Source organism: Papaver somniferum, chromosome 10 (assembly GCF_003573695.1).
Source record: "Papaver somniferum cultivar HN1 chromosome 10, ASM357369v1, whole genome shotgun sequence".
NCBI classification, from domain to species: Eukaryota; Viridiplantae; Streptophyta; class Magnoliopsida; order Ranunculales; family Papaveraceae; genus Papaver; species Papaver somniferum.
The window spans coordinates 74078343-74100233 of record NC_039367.1 but is presented as its reverse complement, the minus strand read 5'-3'; the positions used below and the strand labels follow the sequence as shown (position 1 = coordinate 74100233).

The 21891-nt window shown below is 37.2% G+C and overlaps 1 protein-coding gene across 1 annotated transcript; it reads right to left on the bottom strand.

Annotated features, from left to right (window-relative positions):
* Window positions 1–397: 397 nt before the first annotated feature.
* LOC113318434 (xyloglucan 6-xylosyltransferase 2-like) lies at window positions 398–2160 on the bottom strand. The gene has a single exon (XM_026566604.1). It carries the CDS (start codon window positions 2008–2010, stop codon window positions 646–648), a length of 1365 nt encoding a protein of 454 aa, XP_026422389.1. The 5' UTR covers window positions 2011–2160; the 3' UTR covers window positions 398–645.
* Window positions 2161–21891: the final 19731 nt, after the last annotated feature.

Sequence of the window (21891 nt, the reverse complement as noted above, 5' to 3'; positions counted from 1 at the left end):
TGCTTGACTGTTTGACATCACTCTATTCTGTACTTTAGACCTATCAGTGGTTGAGGTTAAATATTCATCATACCATCAGTTCAGGCTTTGGGCCATTGACACATACGGAAATATCTCTTTCTGTTCTCTAATCTTTTAATCCAACAAAATCATCTGACATTTCACCACATAATTACTCAACTATATTAGTGGAGCAGAAACTACAAAAGCAAATAAATGTTTTAGGGACACAATCAGATAGAAGAACTTGAAAGTCATCGTAAACTAAGCATGAAAAATCGAAGGAAACCTGTCTAAGGATAATCCATGGTGACATACGAACCCAGGGTATGGTGTTGAAGTATATTAGTTTAAGTTAAGTTAGTAACGCAATGTCGTGTCCAAGAAACTCAGCAGATTTGCATCTAACTCACAAGTGATATATCTGTGGTGGTGTTAAAATTGCTCATTACACTACAATATTACAGTATGACAAACGCACAATGAGCTCTGTTTTCCTTTGGAAATTTCTATAAAATTCACTGACAAGTAACATAATATGAGTCTAAACCAATATGGTGAAACAAATGGCAATTATGCTAAGAACACATAATATGTATTATCATTAACAACAACAAGCGGCTAGAGCAGGAACTTATGAAGCAGTCAAGAGGAGGATACCTTGACAGCTTTGAACGAGGGATGCAGCAATCCATACTCATCCTTGACCTCCAAAGGATTGTCGGTCTCATTTCGAATCCTCTTGACCTTCCTACTACTTAATGACTGATGAGTAAACCCATACATCTGTAGTATCTGATTATCCCCAAAATTAAAAGCTCTATCCATCTGAGTCAAGCATCTCTCAACAGAATAATCCCCGAATTTCCCACAAGGCTTACAACCGACAAAGTGAGTGACAAGAGGCCAACGGTGATCACCTAAACCAGGATGGTACTTCTCAATATACTCTTCATAATTATCAACCAAAATTCCCCAATAACCATGCAAATAATAATGATTCTCAAGATAAACCTTATCTCCCCATTTCTCTTTTTGCGTTGCCAAAATATACACCATTGTAGATTGATCATCAGCTTCAAAAACGGGTCGATTTTTTAGTTCTCTAGTAAGTATTTTCCCAGCATCATCTCTAACCTTTCCTTTCGGTCCCATAGGTGCCCAAACATCTAAAATATCAAGTGTCCACTGACAATTTCTAAGCAAAAAGCTTCCAGTATTCAACCCAATCCAGTTCTTCTCATCATAAACCATTTCATTCCATCCATGCATCACAAAATTATGATCCTTATATCTCTTCCACGGAATCTCAAATGCCATATCAGTAAACATAGCATCACTATCCATCCACCAGAGAAACTCAACCTCGGGATGTGACAACAACAATTTCCTAATCAACGGAAGTTTAGCCCAAAACCCAGCCATTTCAGCATCCAAAAGCGCAAAATTATAAAATACTTCAATAGCATGTAGCCTACAATAATCAATCTTATTCTTAATCGATTTCAACAAGTAATGATCACCAACAGGATTCTCACATGGTTTCGGCGATGAACCAGTAACTAATAACACCCTAGGTTTATTTTCCCTGATAAAATTAGGAAAACTAGGGTTCTCCTTCAACCAATCTGATCTTTGTTCATCCCAATCAGTAATTTTAGGTCCTAAACTATAAGGTTGATTTGGATCACGCTTTGGTCCATCATCTTCTTCATCAACAGCTAATTTCATAGGATCAAATGCAACATAACTATTAGCATTAGCTGAGGTTGTTTCAGTAGATGTAGTTTGAGCTTCTTCGAGGACTCTATGAGGTTCTGCACGCTTACGCGAGTACAAATGATCACGAATTTCAATAAAATCTTGTTCTGGTGTACCGAATTTACCAGCACCAATTGTACCACGAAGAACAACAACAGTCATTACTAAGCAAAGAATTGTAATCTTACCATGACGAAATGCTCTCTGAATTTGACGTACCCGTCGAGATCCTAAAAATCGTTCCAGCATCTTTGATTTCCTTTAATTCAATTTTGAAATTCCTTCATCAAACCTGGGAAATTCTTCAAAAAACCCTAACCCTATTTTTTTTTTATTTTCTTTGTATTCCAAAAATGATTTCGTATGGTTTCTCCACTCTGCGGAAAGGAGAGAGTTCGATTTGTGTTTGGACAAAGATTTATTGCTTCATTTTTAAATGGACCCTACACGTGTGTTTTCTTTTCGCAAGCTAACGATTTCTGTTATAACGGTTGAACTGAGTTAGAGTGAACTTACTAATACACGTGGGATGTTAACGCTGGGACTATAGGGTTTGTTCTGTCATGTAACGACGAAATCCTTCCGGATAGGAAATTAGGTAAAGCATTTTGATTGCGTGATTTGCGTAAAATTCGTGTGTCGTCATCGCCCCACTCACTACTGCCACCAAAGACCCGAGGCCTTGTCAACCCACTCAAATCCAACTTCCGTTCAAGTTTTTGGAATCAGAAGTAAAAATAACTTGCTTCACAAAAAGTTATAATTTTTGTTTTTATAAATCATTCTGGAGTTGTGTTCTCAAACTAGTTTATGACGTTTTTGCTTCTAGAGATCCAAAAGCGATTTTTGAAATATTATCAAAAGAGTATGCTATAAACATTTAGTGTGTATGGGTATCCGTGAACCTTTACCAAAGATGTAGCTTTCTATTTTGCAAAACAGGCTAAGAGGCGGAGTGCAAGGACCTTTAAATATTGTTGAGGCCTCTAAATGCAAGTTCAGGGAAAAATATTTGACGGGGGCGGTTTCTGATGGGGCATGGGGGACAAATCATGTTTTGATACATGTCTTTGCTATAAATTGATCCCATCAAATTTTGTCTCCAAATATATAAAAAAAATGTATTTTTGGTGAAAAATACTGGTTATCTTAATTGGTGATATTTTATCCTTTATATTTTTGGTAACAGAATTTGTTAAAATAATTAACTGGAAAAACACATGTCAAGACATGATTTGTCCCCCATGCCCCCATCATAAAATCCCCCATCAAAAATTTACTCGCAAGTTCAGTGGAAAATACGGATTGAACCCATATGGAGTGTGAAATACTACTTCTAACTAGTATCAAAAATCAACCAATCAAATTCAATAGTTCTGAAATTTAAGGATTGTTCACTAAGATTATAAAACTAAGAAAGCAAAATAATAAAAATGTAACCAAGAATGTGAAAGTGTTAAGGTTCCGGGAATCAGTTGTAGGTAAATTACTTGCATTCAATCACAAAGGGTCGCGAATTTACTCATGTAAAGTGCAGGTCTACCTACTCATACATGGAAGATACTCCATGGAGTATTATTTTTAAGAATTATTGACAAAAATCATCAAAAATGAATTGTTTGTTCTCACTTAAAAGTAAAAAATTTAAGCATTGGATATACATGGCATAAATAGTCAAAGGAAATTCATAATTCAATTATTGCTATAGTTCAATGAGTTCTTTTACTAATCTAATAAGGGACTATACATGGCATAAAACGTGAAAAAACATTGAGAAAGTAAAACATTGATAGAGAACCAAAATCATTAGCTTTGAGCTCAAATTATGAAAACCCTTGTTTAGAACACAAGCAAATATATCCTACAAGTTCATCCTTTTACCTTAGCATAGATTAGCTAGACATGGCTTTCTCAAAAGCCAATAAATCAACCTAAATAAAAACATAGCAAAAACCCAGCTAATCAAAACGGAATTGAAACAAACTTCAAACCATATTTTCTGTAGTGGCTTTGTGGCTGGCTGAATACGGCCTCCTCCTGAGTTTGTCTCGTCAAATATATAAAGTTGCTCCAGTGTTTCAAATAAGACTGAAAAAGTCATTGTGCAAAAGCCCAGTCCTAACATACAAGCGATATCCAAATCCATACCTTTTTCCAAGTCCACTAGGAACACATATTTCTTATCTCCTCCAGAAAACTCCATCGATTGCAACCAGTCGACCAACTAAATATCCCCAAAGTTAGACACCGACAGCCTCTCATTGCATCAAACCAGCTAACACACGCATTCTGGCTTCTCTGTAACCTGAAATCCCAAATAAACCTACTCACAGTTAACAATAATAGATGTAACCCATTACGACAGTCACCATTCACTATTATATTCTAGGCCTATTCACAAGCAGGTTGCAGGTATTGTTCTGTGCATGGGGCGTTGTCTTTGTGTTCGATTTCCAACCTCTCTTTATCGCTTTCTTCACTTGCAAAACAGTATTCAACAAAAACCTCATAATCCTAAGCCTTTCCAGTTTTATCCACCGACAACCACCAACTCCAATTCACCACAAGTTTCTAATTCGACCCAATTCCGGCAAGCTTTCATCATCTAACATTCCTCCCCGATGCAAATATCAGCACCATCCATACATTCTCATACCTTATAAATCTCATATCACTGAGATGCTCAAGCTCAACCAATTACCATCAAAACACTATCCAAGCAACATAGGATTAGTGTTAGAGCACTGCTCGGTCGAACTCGCATGCGTTGTTATCTCAAGCATGTTTGTTAATGTTAGTGATCAAAATTATAAGTCTTGATTTCTAGCCTATTTATAGATGTCTCGGACTAGGACATAGTTTGTGTAGTTGAGCTTAGACTTCACGGCGTTTATCACTTGAAGACGAAGAACTACTAAGGAGAGCTTGTGGAACTTCATCGACAAAAGGTATGTGGAGACTTAAACTCATATATCACTTGGAAAGTCTATTTGTACTCTATATCCTATATTGAGACATGAGTCGTGTTACGATATAGTTTTCTTTATACACATTTAAGATTTTGAGCTGAGTATATCTCGCTTACATATTTCTCGAAATATGTGTTGGTAAGCTTTCGCTTCGACCAAGTTCATCTTATATCATGAGAAAATTGCCGAGTAACATCTTACATGGTTTGTGTGATACAATCATTTGGTGTAAGACTTGGAATGTTTAGATAATGATTATTTCAATATCTTGAAAATCGCTTTGATGCTAATAGTGTGTGAAAACGGCTATTATAAATTATAGAAGAATGTTTCAATGATTGAAATAAAGAGTTTAGAATCTTGTAACTATCTTTGGATATAAGCATAGTGTGTTCGCACATTAGTGTATAAGTCCAAAACCGAGAGCCTAAAGTATGCATACTTGTGTGTATACAAAAAGGTTGTAGGAGACTGGTAAGTATGCGTACCCGTACGCATACTGGCGGAAGTTCACGTCCGTGAATTTCTGCTGAGTTTGAAAACCAAAACCAAACTCATTCGGTTACCCAAAGTACGCGTACCCGTACTGTAACACCCCGAGTTCCGGACGAGGGTCAAACCCGTATGGAGGTCCGAACTCGAAGCGTTACGGGTCGGAAGAAGACTTATGCATATTTTATTCTTGCTAATTTACTTTTATAGTACGAGACATGATTGGAACTTTTATACATGAATTGAAGCATATGAATACATTAAACATCGTTCAAAATATTTTCAATTAGACATGTTTTTAATTCAATTTACACTTCAAACAATACAAGAAAACAATGCAATCACTAATCTACTCATTTTTAGCTTCCACTTCCAACTTCCATAAATCTGCAAGGAATGTCAATTGGGGTGAGATGACAGCTCAATAGAATGCATTCCCTTTCTCAAAATATATGAAAACATGCCAATCAATCAAAGTGAATATGTACAATAAGAGTATACGGTGCAACTTCAAGGATGTGAATATATGTATATTCATCAACCAAACTCACAATCTATCAAATTCTCTTAACTGCACGAGTATCTTCGGTTCGTGCCCCGTCTATCCTCGGCACGGGACCGCCAACCTCACTTGCACGGGTATCCTTGGGTCGTGCCCCACATATCCGTGTATCCTCGGTACGGGCACCGCCATTCAAACAAGTATATCCATTCATTTATAAACTCACACTACCATTGCACGAGTATCCTTAGATCGTGCCCCACCTATATGTATATCCTTGATACGGTAACCGCCATTCAAACAAATATATTCATTCATTTATAAATTCACACTACCGTAACACGGGTATCCTTGGGTCATACCTCATATATCCGTATATCCTCGGTATGGGCACCACCATCCAAACAAGCATATTCAATTATTTATAAAAAATACTTTTATCATACAATATACACTTCATCAACAAGTCATAAAGTTCACAACCCAACTAACGATGTAACTCTTTCAACCATTTAAGCAAACACACGAACTGCAAAATCTTATTTTATAGGTTTCATAATGATAACTTGATCTGATCATCTTTAAATTTTAGGTGAACATTCTTGACATATGTAGCCATAATATATCCAAATTTCTCAGCAAACCAACGGTTGAAACAATATATGTTGATTTTACAAACGCATCATAAAATCTAGGCAGATAAAATCATTTTACCAAAATATTCACCATAAATTCATATTAGTCTCAAATTAAGCAAATCCAAAGCATAATGGAAGATAATACATTTTTGTACAACTTTTGTTAAGACCTAAAATCATTTTAACATCATTAAGACTGCCTAAGAACATCAGAACCACAACAAAACAAAACTGTCCAGAATTTAAGAAATCACAATCCAAATGACAAGGAACATTCAAGGTGAATTTGTGTAGTAAAATTCTCAAATTTTAACAAGAGATACCTAATCATGTTATACATCAATAGGAGAAGTCTGATCATCAATAAGAGATATATATTTATTCAATTAAATTGCAGAACCCTAACAATTCAAAGGCATATGAAATAAACACCAAAAGAGAAAGGGTTTCACATTCTACCTCAATTCCATTGATTCTACACTGATTTTCCATGGTCTCCGTCTCTAAAATAAACCCTAGATTTATCTCCTTCTTCTCCCTAGCTTTTAGTTTTCTCCTCTCTAAAATTCCTTTTCATTTTCTATTCATTTTACTTAATTACTAAAATGAAATTAGATGACTCTATTTCCACCCTAACTTGTAGCCTTTATAGTTCAATCCACCCATATAGGATAAGGCTAAGGAACAACAACCTAATCCACAAGGTTAACTAATCCGGGTAAACCGAATCGAAACAGTAAATAAAAATACAGGGTATTACACGTACGCATACTGGCGGAAAGTTCACGTTCGTGAATTTCCGCTGAGTTTGAAAACCAAACCAAAATCAAATCCGGTTACTTAAGTATGCATACTTAAGTAAGTTACTTTCTAAAATCGGTTGTACATGAACCTAAACATTTATCAATAAGGAATGCAATCTTTGCAACCCGTGGCTATAATGTTCATGTATTGATTCTAGTGAATCAAACCGATTTTGCTTCAATTGTGTTCTTCTATAAATCCATGAGAATATAGAAATTGAACAACTCTTTAACTAGTTTCATTTGAGTCATTTGAACTTGTTATGGTTAAGATGAATAAGGTTGATATGAGAGTAATCATATGGCTAACCTCGGTTAACTATTTGTGAACCAACATGGTGTACACGTTTGGGTACGGTTACATAAACCTAAATGAGGGTACATTTCATTTGTGTGTAACAATCTAAGTTCGATCTAATGGTTGAAAGATATTAGCTTGGTTGAATCAGGTTTTTCATCTAACGGTGAATATTGGATGCTTTGTTACCAAGGTAAATTGGATTGCAAACCCTGATTTGAAAACTACATAAAGGAGAACTCTAGCAACTGGGAAACCTAATCCCCACACCTCATGTGTGGTACTAGTTTCATAACTAGAGTCGATTCTCCTTTAACCTTAGGTTTCTTCTTGAGACCCTGTAGGTTAACGACTTGAAGACTTCATTGGGATTGTGAAGCCAGGCCCAACTATTCTCTTTGTAGTTGCGTGATCTGATCTTGTTGTTTCTATCGTGATTGAGTGCAATTGTAAAATTGGCTTGAGATTTATATCTCCGATATGCAAGATAGAAAAGTAGTCACAAACACATTCGTCTCATCGTTTGTGATTCCACAATAACTTGTTTCGCTAGTCGATTAAGTTTATTGTGAGGTGATTGATAATACTAGGCTGTTCTTCGTTAATATAAGTCTGGTTTATCAATTGGTTTCTGTTCACCTTGATTTATCAAAAGACGGAACAAAAACTCTTGGGTATTTCTGTGGGAGACAGATTTATTCAAACCTATAGACTTTTCTGTGTGAGACAAATATGTTTATCAAGTCTTCGACTTTGGGTCGTAGCAACTCTTGGTTGTGGGTGAAATCAGCTAAGGGAATCAAGCGCGTAGTATCCTGCTGGGATCAGAGGCGTAAGGAGCGCAATTGTGCCTTGAATTAATGTGAGATTGATTAGGGTTCAACTATAGTCCAGTCTGAAGTTAATTGGTAGTAGGCTAGTGTCTGTAGCGGCTTAATACAGTGTGGCGTTCAATCTGGACTAGGTCCCGGGGTTTTTCTGCATTTGCAGTTTCCTCGTTAACAAAATTTTGGTATCTGTGTTATTTCTTTTCCGCATTATATTTTGTTATATAATTGAAATATCACAGGTTGTGCGTTAAGATCAATCAATTAGAATATCCAACCTTTGGTTGTTGATTTACATTGATTGACACTTGAACATTGGTCTTTGGTGCCGTTCAAGTAATTCCTCTTATATTCAATCGGGATCGCAGATTTCTATTTGCTGATTGCGGATTGAATTAAGAGTTAGAGATATTAAACTCTTTGATATAATTTATTCTAGATTGAGTCTGACTGTCTAGTTGATTCTCTAGAAAGTGTATTGGAGTAAGTCCTCTCAGATTGCCAAACGAATTGTTGGGTGTGGTTGTTAGACCCCCGTATTTTCAATTGGTATCAGAGCGGGCAAACACGTTAAAGACCTTACAATTCTGTGTTTGTAGCGATCTGATATGGACAGAGGTGCTATGTAATTTTCAATAATGGGTTTATGTAGTTAATGGCTATGAGGCTCCCGTTGTGGCAATAGATAATGCAACCGTTCCAAAGAACATTGGTGCATATGATGCTGCCGAGATACTTGCTGCAAAGCATAACTCCGACGGTTTGAATGCCATCATGCATGTCATTACCCCAGATCTTCAACACCATGTGACTACGTGCACTCGGTCTAAAGATGCTTGGGATATCTTAGAAACTGTATTCGAAGGAAATACCAGTGAAAAGGAAGTTAGGCTTCAAACCCTTAATTCCGATTGGGAAAACCTTCGTGTGGCAAATGAAGATTCATTTGATGAGTTTACTCACAAAGTGTCTGAAATTGTTAATGCATCTTTTGCATTGGGTAAGACTATTCCTGAAAAGGACATTGTGATGAAAATTCTCAGATCGCTGCCATCTAGATACGATTCTACGAAGCATGCCATCGTTGAAGGAAATAACCTTGATGCTCTCTCCATAAATACATTGGTTGGGAAGCTAAATATCTTTGATCATGAGCATACATCCAAAATTGGAAAGGATGTTGCCTTCAAAGCACAAAGGAACACTAAATTACTTGACAAAAGTAAAAGTGTTTATGTCTCTGAGGATGATCTTTCTGAGACTGATTCATCAGATGAAGATCTTGACAAATCAGTCATTATGATCACAAGACAGTTTAGGGATCTTCTATTGAAGAGAAGTAAACGGTTTTCAAGAGATAAACCTAGGTCGTTAGTTAAACCTCACAATCGTATTCCTCCTAAAACCAGGGATGCTGACGAGGCTGATGACGAGGATATGCCACAGTGCTTTAAGTGCAAAGGTTTTGGTTATTTTGCAAATGAGTGTCCAAACCGTATAAAATACACTGGAAACAAAGGTCTTGCTGCAACCCTTGATGAAATGTCCGATCACTATGATTCCAATAAAGACGAAAAATCAAGTGTTGCACTTCTTTGTGAAGATATTGGTTTTGATAATTGTATCAATACATACATCAATCTTGATATCCTTCCAGAAGAAGACTCAACCAATCTGGAAGAAGAAATTAACCTTTCTGTTGGAAACTCTATGTCTGATTTTTCAGGTTCCACTCTGTGCCTAGCAGCTTGCACATCTCGGGCGTCTGAATCATCTTAACCAGTGACATGTTCTTATTGTTCACTCAAGGGTCATGAACTTTCTAAGTGTTTCAAGTACAAACACAAGATGATACATGTCAAGAGACTTCAAAGAAGAGCAAATCGCCTAGCAAACAAGCTCAAACTTGTTCAAAAAACCGCTGAGGTATGTAAGAATTTATCCTTTTCAAAGAAGTTGGTTTCCAAAGATAGGTCAAGACCACTAGAAAAAAGAGTCTGGTCTAAACAATTTGATAGACAAGGTTCTATGAATTTCTTTCAAAAAGGTTATGGTGGACAAATTGTTGTTCACCGCAGCACAACTTGATTGTGTTGTTTTTGTGCATCTTGTCTCATGTGCCTGATCAAAAGAGACAAGATTGTGAACACCTCGGGCTTTAAGAATAGAAAAGTAGTTTTTATTTTTTATTTTGCTTTGGTTTGCAAATTTTGGAATTCTTTAATATCTAATTGATATTGGAAGGGACTTCTCTGTCTTATGAAAGAGGGTTATTCTCGAAAATTCTACTCTCTCTAGGGTTGTGAATTGCGCGTGCGTGAACCTGTGGTGTTTAAGGTTCTGTGAGCCTACATTCCTTTTTTCCTTCTCTGAAACTCTTTTCATCTTAAGACTGCCTGTTGAGTTTAAATTGTGAATTCCTCCCACAAACCCATACACGTATGGAGACTCCAAGCATCATGTGTTCTTATGGAAAAGATGTTAATATGATTGTTAAGTCATCAATCATGAAGGAAAAAGAAAAATCTTTGTTGCCTCCAACTTTGAAAAGAAAAAGAAGGAATGCGAGGAAGCCAAGAGTTGTTCCTTCAAATTCTCAGAAGTTTTTTGATGTTCTTGAAGAGTTGAAGGAAGCAAGAAAGGAGATTCAGCAAATAAAGGCTTTTGTTATGAGAACTCTCGAAATTCAGAAGGCCCTGGTTCGACATCATCAGCCTAGAAGGTTTGTTGGAATTGACTCCTTTCTCCATGAACCTTATGTTCCCATGGCTGTTGACGACAAGGAGTTCGGGGACGATAAAGAATTCTTCAGAGGTCTCAATGTCTAGTAAATCTTCTTTTCGAGAATTTATTTCTTGTTTTGTTTATAAGAATAACTAGGGTTTGGAATAGCCATTATTGTGAGTACACATAGCTATGTCCAACGATTTTCATCTTCAATTTTTTTAGATTTATTTATTCTAAGTTATTTGGAAGATGATTTTTGCAATTTTAATCTTGATGATTTTATATATTGCAAATCGTTATGGGATATGTTGTTTACGTCCGTGAAACTGTGACTGTCCCATACTTTGTCAAAAGTTATCTCTATTATGTCGGCATGAAAATATTGATAGAAGATAGAATGAACTTTTGACATTACAAAAGTTAAAGCCTTTTATGTCATTATTTTGATGGAAGAAAAGATAAAGCTTTTGTTTACAAGGATTAAGTCTATTACATGTCATTGTGCAAATAGTGATGAAAAATAGAATGAATCCTTGTCTATTCCGCAGTATTGGTCAATCTTTGATCCACATTTTTGTGCATATACTGTGTTTCTCCATAAGTTTTCTTATGTTTGAGCATGACCAATTGAATTGATCATTCTCTTGTGGTCAGTTTAGTTGTTGCTCCGTAATTTCTCTTATGACGAGCATGACCAATTGAATTGATCACTTTCTTGTGGTTAATTTAGTTGTGTAACTCCGATTGAATTAATCATGGGTTTTCTTGTGGTTAATTTAGTTGTGCATTTCGATTGGATTAATCATGGATTCTCTTGTGGTTAATTCAATTGAATACTTTGCATTCAAATTCATGTTTTCATGTGATTTGGTTATGTCCAAAGAAATCCTTCTTTTCTTGTGAAAGTAAGGTCGCCTTTGTTGTTCTTTCGGGAATGACATTTTATGGAGGAGAGTTCTTTTTGAACTTGTGCTTAATTGCCAAATCTTTGTGGGGAGTGAGGTTGTGGAATATTATATGAGTTATCTTGTATCTTTATAAAATCCTTGATGAATGCATTTAGCTTCGACTTTATATTGATATGGTATCTCTCTTTTGGTCATGAAGTATCTTTATGAAAATTTCATGAGGATCCCACTAGTTTCGTACCTTTGCCAATTTATATTGACAAAAAGGGGGAGAATTAATGTGTAGTGTAATACTACAAATACATATGGTTTACGGATCATTATGTAAGGGGGAGTGGTTTTCATGTTGTGATGAAGTATTAACTAAGGGGGAGTGATACATATCACCATAGTGTTATTGTCAAAGTTGTGATACAATTGACCTTTAATATTGTGTAATAATACTATGACACTGTATAACAATGATTGAGAGCACTTTCTTTTCTCATTGTTATATCTACGGATATTCAACAACAATGATGCTGAACTTACAACCTTTAGGATCATGGAGTACTTGGAAGTGACGAATATTTCGAGTCGCGTTGAAGATGCCAAGGAGATCAAGCATTTGGATGAGAAGCTATAATTTTTATTTATTTTGTAATCCATATGTATTGATAGTTTTGTCACTAAAATTGACAAAGGGGGAGATTGTTAGAGCACTGCTCAGTCGAACTCGCATGCGTTGCTATCTCAAGCATGTTTGTCAATGTTAGTGATCAAAACTATAAGTCTTGATTTATAGCCTATTTATAGATGTCTCGGACTAGGACATAGTTTGTGTAGTTGAGCTTAGACTTCACGGCGTTTATCACTTGAAGACGAAGAACTACTAAGGAGAGCTTGTGGAACTTCATCGACAAAAGGTATGTGGAGACTTAAACTCATCTATCACTTGGAAAGTCTATTTGTACTCTATCTCCTATATTGAGACATAAGTCGTGTTACGATATAGTTTTCTTTATACACATTTGAGATTTCGAGCTGAGTATATCTCGCTTACATATTTATCGAAATATGTGTTGGTAAGCTTTCGCTTCGACCAAGTTCATCTTATATCATGAGAAAATTGTCGAGTAACATCTTACATGGTTTGTGTGATACAATCATTTGGTGTAAGACTTGGAATGTTTCAATAATGATTATTTCAATATCTTGAAAATTGCTTTGATGCTAATAGTGTGTGAAAACGGCTATTGTCATTATAGAAGAATGTTTCAATGATTGAAATAAAGAGTTTAGAATCTTGTAACCATCTTTGGATATAAGCATAGTGTGTTCGCACATTAGTGTATAAGTCCAAAACCGGGAGCCTAAAGTATGCATACTTGTGTATATACAAAAAGGTTGTAGGACACTGGGTAAGTATGCGTACCATACGCATACTGGCGGAAGTTCACGTCCGTGAATTTCTGCTGAGTTTGAAAACCAAAACCAAACTCATCCGGTCACCTAAAGTACACGTACCCGTACACATACTGGAGGAAAGTTCACGTCCGTGAATTTCTGTTGAGTTTGAAAACCAAACCAAGCTCAAATCCGGTTACTTAAGTACGCATACTTAAGTAGGTTACTTTCTAAAATCGGTTGTACATGAATCTAAACATTTATCAATAAGGAATACAATCTTTGCAAACCGTGGCTATAATGTTCATGTATTGATTCGAGTGAATCAAACCGATTTTGCTTCAATTGTGTTCTTGTATAAATCCATGAGAATATAGCAATTGAACAACTCTTCAACTAGTTTCATTTGAGTCATTTGAACTTGTTATGGTTAAGACGAATAAGGTTGATATGAGAGTAATCATATGGCTAACCTCGGTTAACTATTTGTGAACCAACATGGTGTACACATTTGGGTACGGTTACATCAACCTAAATGAGGATACATTTCATTTTTGTGTAACAACCTAAGTTCGATCTAATGGTTGAAAGATATTAGCTTGGTTGAATCAGATTTTTCATCTAACGGTGAACATTGAATGCTTTGTTACCAAGATAACTTGGATTGCAAACCCTGATTTGAAAACTATATAAAGGAGAACTCTAGCAACTGGGAAACCTATACCCACACCTCATGTGTGTTACTAGTTGCATAACTAGAGTCGATTCTCCTTTAACCTTATATTTCTTCTCGAGACCCTGTAGGTTAATGACTTGAAGACTTCATTGGGATTGTGAAGCCAGACCCAACTATTCTCTTTGTAGTTGCGTGATCTGATCTTGTTGTTTCTATCGTGATTGAGTGCAATTGTAAAATTGGCTTGATATTTATATCTCCGATAAGCAAGATAGAAAAGTAGTCACAAACACCTTCATCTCATCGTTTGTGATTCCACAATAACTTGTTTCGCTAATCGATTAAGTTTATTGTGAGGTGATTGATAATACTAGGCTATTCTTCGGTAATATAAGTCTGGTTTATCAATTGGTTCCTTCTCACCTTGATTTATCAAAAGACGGAACAAAAACTCTTGGGTATTTCTGTGGGAGACAAATTTATTCAATCCTATAGACTTTTCTGTGTGAGACAGATTTGTTTATCAAGTCTTCGACTTTGGGTCATTGCAACTCTTGGTTGTGGGTGAGATCAGCTAAGGGAATCAAGCGCGTAGTATCCTGCTGGGATCAGAGACGTAAGGAGCGCAACTGTACCTTGAATCAGTGTGAGATTGATTAGGGTTTAATTACAGTCCAGTCCTAAGTTAATTGGTAGTAGGCTAGTGTCTGTAGCGGCTTAATACAGTGTGGTGTTCAATCTGGACTAGGTCCCGGGGTTTTTCTGCATTTGCGGTTTCCTCGTTAACAAAATTCTGGTGTTTGCGTTATTTCTTTTCCGCATTATATTTTGTTATATAATTGAAATATCACAGATTGTACGTTAAGATCAATCAATTAGAATATCCAACCTTTGGTTGTTGATTTACATTGATTGACACTTGAACATTGGTCTTTGGTACCGTTCAAGTAATTCCTCTTGTATTCAATCGGGCTCACAGATTTCTATTTGCTGATTGCGGATTGAATTAAGAGTTGGAGATATTAAACTCTTTGATATACTTTATTCTAGATTGAGTCTGACTGTGTAGTTTATTCTATAGAAAGTGTATTGGAGTAAGTCCTCTCAGATTGCCAAACGAATTGTTGGGTGTGGTTGTTACATTTTCAATTCGAATCATACTTCGCTTGCCCATTTCTAAATCGAGAATCAAAATCTCACGATGGAGAACTAGCCATTTGCCCCAAGTAGCATCAATCGTAAACGTTGTAGATGGGGAAAAGCGATTTGCTGGTTTTTAAGGAATTGAGGAGACGACCGTATGGAGGAGACTCCTCGAACCGAGCGAAATGTTAAACCTCACACAGATGCACCGCTGCAAAGGGGGTGCTTTATATTCGAGAGATCAATCTGTAGTACTCCGGCCTAAATCAAGACAATGACCGTTCTAGAGTAAATTCGGTCACAAGAGAGGATGGGTTGATCTGTAGGAGGGAAGCTGAGAAATGTGTGGAATCAATGGTAATCAAAGATTGTGGGTGTGTGAATTCTGAATACGATAAGCTCTGAGTGATTGAAATTGATCAATTGAGAGTAGTTGCTCAACTGATGAGTTGATGATCTCGTGTTGTCAGTTTGACGTGAGATTGATGATACTGATGATGATTCAGAGACTTATTTATATTGCTGGAATTGTAGACACCATGATTCCATGAAGTGTGACAGTTGATGGAATCAAGGAGTGGGGAAGTGGAGATCGTGTTTGAAACCAGTTGCTCAACGTGTGGAGACTTGGTCGATTTTCCACCCACTACCTCGTGAATTCCTTCAACTGATTGCACGACTTGCTCACATTCCATCGTGTGTTTAAACACACGTGCCGTAGACCGCCAGACCAAAACCCTAAGTGATATCCCCCCAAGTGACACGATTGACGTCTCGTGGTTTGTTAGTCAATTGATGACTTCGTGGTTTGATGGGACGATGAGTCCATGTAGTTGTTGAGTGTCGAATATGATGTTCTGAAACTCATGAGTTGAACATGCTATGAGACAGAGGTATAATTCTTACGATGAAGTGAGCAAGTGTTGCTCATTTGATGAATCGTTGAATATTGATTGTTGAACCAATGTTCCTTTGGTTTGAGCAAATATTTATCATCTGAGCAAGTGTTGCTCATGTGATGAATTGTTGAATATTTGATCGTCTGAGCATATGTTGCTCATCTGATGGATTATTGGCAACGTACCAAAAATATTAATTAGAATACTGGTCGTTGAACCGAGCATAATTAATAAAATTAATGATCATGAGGCCGTCGTAAAATTATTAAGGTTGGAATCTGGAATGATGATCCTTGGATTCAGAAACCCTAATTTGATCAATTGATGATCAATTCATGGTTCGTCAGAAGTTTAACCATGGGACGAAGGAGGGAGCGACTACATGGGACCGTGGATCAACCATGTAGTGTCCATATGCTCATGTGAGCAAATACGAAGAACTCCTGAAAAGTTGACGATTTGTTGGTGGAAGAATGATTAAATGCTGGCTTAATCATTTATTCAAAAATGCTCGTATGAGCCTTAGGTGAGAAAACCTAATTAATTATGACAAGACGAGGGACCGACCATGGAGTCATGAAACCGGCCCTGGGTTGTCACGTGACCGCTTGACGATCACTTCATGAAAATCCAATGTGTTTGGAAGAGTTTTGGACCTAATACGAGCAATTGTGCAAATTGGGTCAAAACTGTGAAAATTGATGGGACCGGCTTCCGTGAGCCAAAGAGCCAATCTTGGTCGGTCAAGATAGCGTGCTCGTGTCCCCAAGGTGTCCGCGTCTCAGTCCTGAGAATTTTGATATTTTCTGACGTGCAATTGAGCATCCATTCGAGAAAATATGCCAAAATTAGGGTTTCGACGAAACTGAGGAAAACACCATGATATGATGAGAAATAATTATAAAATAAGGAATGAGGAGGCGTGGGACCGCCGTGGTGGTCAGGGCATGGTCGTACGGTCGTGACCACGGTCCCGTGGTACCTTTTCCTTAATTTTATAATATTTTTGATGATTTTATGAAAAATTCATGAATTTTGAGAAATTTGATGAATTTAGGGAGTTTTCATGAATTGAAGGAGTTTTCATGAGTTCAAGGAAGCAAAAAATATCAAAATAATAAAACAATGGCGTGTGGGACCGTGGAAGGCATGGCCGACCGGCTTGGGCCCGGTCCCACGAGTTTTCATAATTTTTTAATATTTTTTAGGTATTTTTGATGATTTGAGGGAATTTTTCCTAATTTGAGAGAAATACCATGAAATCAAGGAATTTGATGAATTCAAGGAAAACTAATAATAAAATAATAAAAAAAGGGGCGTGTGGGACCGTCTAGGGCATGGCCGGACGGCCAAGGCCCGGTCCCATAAGTTTTCATAATTTATTTTATTTTATTATTATTTGATGATTTGTGCAAAGTACCATGAAATCAAGGAGTTTTTCATGAAATTAGAGAAATAATAATAATAATAAAATAATAAGAAACCGTGAGGTGTGGGGCCGGTTGGGACCAAGGCATGGCCAGTTGGCCAATGGTCACGCCCCACACTCCTTTTCTTAATTTTATATTATTTTTTATGGATTTATGGAAGTACCATGAAACCGAGGAGTTTCCTCGAGACGAAGGAGATTTGATAAAATGAGAGAATTTTCATCAAATCATGGAAAATAATAAAAAATGCATTAAAAATATAAAACTGGCGTGGGATTGACCACGGCACGGTCGGTCGATCGTGTGTCCGTGCTCCCAGCACCCTGGTCAATATTTTTAATTATTTATTATTTTCTTCTCTATTTTGCATAGGCTCATCGTTTCGTTGTATTTTTTAAATACTCGTTCGTGTGGTGACTGTTAGTGTATCGTCGTTGAATGCACCTTCACCATTTAAATTGGGGCTTACTTAGAGGTAGCTCAGACGCCCAGTTGTTGATTATTTAATACTAATTGTGGAATTCGGTGGAGAATAATTCACAAAACTGAGCAATAAGATGTTTATTATTAATTCATAGGATCAGCTGAGGATTCGACTACGAATTCAGAATAATAAAGTGAGCATTACCATTACATGGGATCGTAGATTCAACCATAGAATCAGAGTAATTAAGATTTATCTATTACCATTTATGAGACCAGTTGTGGATTCGATCATGAAATCGGAGTGATGAGATAATATAGTTATTGTTATTCTATGAGATCAAGCTGTGGATTCGATCATAGAATCAGAACAATTGTTTATTGTCATTCCATGGGACCAGTCGTGGATTCGACCATGGAATAGGAGCAATTAGGAATAATTAACTTTGTGGCTCTATACTAGGAGAGCAAGCTGTCTAGGAGTATTAATTATCCCGATATGAGCTTGTCGGTAAGTCATATCCTTTATATAGTCAGGGTAAACTCGTTGTTTGTTCCTGAAGACGTTATCGCTCTATACTAGCAGAGAAAGCTGTCTAGGAGCCGTCCATCTCGTGATACTATATAGAAATAATCACTGAAAGTATTCAGTATTCATGAGATATGTCGTTGTCCAGTCGTGAGACTACATATCTACATGTACTCTGAGAGAAAGTAATCTCCGTTGAGAATTCGATGAGAGAGCCGTGTCTCGATACTCACGTCTGATTGCTGAATCGGAGCTTCGTATAATTATGAGTTTACAGTTTTATACTTTGTCGAAAATCCACCATCTACATTAAGTCCCCTGCTTACTGAGGAAAGCTGTGTTCCTCATTCAGCATTAAATGGTGATTTTCCGGCCATAAATAATAATACCAGTAATTTAACTTAGTCGTAAGTTGAGACGTTACCGGATTTAGAGAGCATGAGCAAACCACGACTTGATGAAGGCTTCAATTTCATGATTGGAATGTCGTTTGATGAGCATAAATTGGTGTTGAACCGCTGGTTTGGACGACGAGTCCGTGGTCGGTTAGAATTCGCGGGTCGGGCCCAATAAGGAAATCCTTAGAAAATTAGGTTTTGGAAATAAAATTGATATAAAAAGGATTATTTTTTTTATTTCCACGACCAGTGCTTCCATCACCCCTCTGCCACCTTCACGTCAACAAGAGCAGGAGAAGTTCTCCGCCGATCAGCGCTGCCGTCGCCGCCGGCCAAATTCTGGCCGACCAAGTGTTTTTTTTTTTTTTTTTTGCTGATGTCCATGAGTATCATGGGTTGTTCATTCTTTGATCATGATGAAGTTATATACATGTGTGTATATTAGTGTGAGTTTTATGAAAAACCCTCGTTTTTGAAAACGTATGTTCGTTCGATCGTTAGTTTTGCAAACTAACTATAATCCCTGATTTAGGAGAGATTTTTTTTTTTATATATGAACCTAGGTCCAGTGATAAAACTTAGTTTATGAGTTTTCATGTGTACCAAGGTTTTATCATAAAAGAAGTGAATTTTCATGAAATCGGAATAATCCTTCGCTTTAAAGACAAATAACGAAGGAAAATATGTACGATGAATTTGTGTCCAGTGATAAAATTTTGCTTATGAGCTTTCATGTAAATACAAAACTTTATCATATGTATGAGATGTGAGCTTTCACAATATTTTTTGAAATAAACCTTCGTTTTAAAGACAAATAATGACGATACGAAGGAAAAATAGTTTTTTTATATATATATATATGCAGCCGTGACATATATTATTCAAAATATGATGATATATTTTATTTGCATGAGTTTGTTTTCGTTAGATAAAATCCTTGAGAATTTATGTATGCAAGTTGCATTAATTGTTGTTTTTTCGAAAAATCAAAACGTGGGTTTTGAGGATTCTTCAGAGATAGAAAATATATTTATGATGGAATATTGTATTGTTATGAACTTCATAGGTCAGTTGTGTGAATGTTCACATCATGAAAATTGTGTCCATGATTTTATGAAAAATCAGTTTTGGAAATTAATAAAGTTTCGTTCGTTTTTTTGCAGTTTTTCGAAGAGACGAACGATTTTGAGGTGTTAACTCTAGCATTACTATCACTATTGTTAGTGAAGTATAAAAGGAAAGAGTTAAGAGTTACCATTTTTGCCGTATTTCCTTGATTCGTGTCTGGACAGCATACTGAAGTAGAATGTAATGTGGACTTTGCAGTTGTTTTAGCAAAAATGACCAATTCCCCAGCCAACGATACCTCAAGGGACGAATCGCATACTGATGGTGACATCTCCAGGGATGATGCATGCACGGACAATACCTCCATTGGTGAAGAAGAGGAGGATGCCACTGGCGTGAAGAATATTCCTAATATAGACGACGCATTCTTTGAGGAGGATCCAAAAGGAGCTGAAGCATATCTCAAGTCCCCAGTATATCGTCTTCTGATCAACCCTAGGACTGTGACTCAGAAGAAATTGGCGACCCCGAAGATGGTAATACGGTTTTGTCTCGAACGAGGGCTTTTCCTTGCATAGACCATAGAGTTTAAGCTTTCTCGACGCCCTTTGGAAAAAAATTCTGGATGGGCGAGGCATATGTTGGGTTTCCCTCATGTCAGGGCTATGCTCAACCAGGCACAAGTGACGAGAGCTATTCAATCTTCTGGAGACTTGTCTATTAATCATGATGTGAAAAGTATCGTGGCTTTGCTGGCTCGTTGGTGTATTCCCACTCACACCTTCATATGTAGATGGGAGAATTTACTGTTACCTTAGAAGATGTGGCTGCTTTGATGCACCTCCCGATTATAGGTAATTTCTCTAGAGGTCTTTCGGATGAGGAAAAAGTGGTTTTTGACACTCTAACAGCTGCGATGGAAGAAGTGAACAAGGTGTCTGGTAGTAAAGGTTTTTATGCCCATTGGTTGACACGTTGGTGGCCAAGAGATGAAGTTTCTGATAATCCCATCACCGGTATGCTACCTACTGCCGCTTTCTTATGCTTATGGTTATCCAGAGACATATTCGAAGACAGTGGACATTTGTTGAAGCCTTTCGTAATCCCTTTTGCTATTAAGATGGATCAAGGTGAGCAACTCCCAATAGGTAGCTTATTCCTGGGTTCCTTGTATTCTAACTTGGACTCCTTGGTGTTAGATTACAGCGTGTCGAGTGGCTTCATGAAGATTGAGTGTTATGTTAACACGATGTTTCTTCAAGCTTTGATGTGGGAGCACTTCAAGAATTATGCGCCTATCCCACGTAATATCCCGCAAGGACCAAATACTGATGCCCGTGACATCTTCACCGAGAAAGATAATGCTCGAATCGTACGTTGGTCTACAAAGCAGCCTCGGTCTAAAGCACGCCTAATTGATGTGTTGGATGAAGAATCGGAGTTTGACTTTCGTCCGTGGGTGTCGGTTCCTGATTATATTTCTCAACCAACGACTTTCAATACTGGAGAGAGCACGACTCTGAAATCTGGTGCTTACCCGAATGATGGTGAAAGATCCTTCATGTTGAGCTGTACTCCTGGTCACTTTCTATCCATTATGCATGGAGAGTGGGCCGTAGAAGAATACAACATTGATAGGGAGGCTCGACAAATGGGTATGGATCAATGTGTTCCAACTACCCGGAGAAGGAAACCATCAGTTGATCAGCTTGCGTCTCGTTTAGATCACACTCACGTGGAAGGGAGTAGTTACTGGTTTCCTGGTTCTGATAGATTTGCATATGTAACCCCAGGTTATATAGAATTCTGGCATCAACAATTTGAGAGGTTGCATGAATTCGTGACAGTTAGTCAGCCTCCAGTGAAGATTCCTCCGTCTGCTGAGATGATCTCTGGTCGACCAAGACTGAAGTACCTTTCTGGTGATAAACGAAAATTATCTCCAGGATGAAACCATGGTAACTGTATTTTGATAATGTTATTGAATTCTTTACAGGACGGTCGTAGCATAAGA

Coding starts and splice junctions, on each gene's coding strand:
- LOC113318434 (XM_026566604.1), bottom strand. CDS start 2,010: ATGCTGGAACGATTTTTAGGATCTCGACGGGTACGTCAAATTCAGAGA.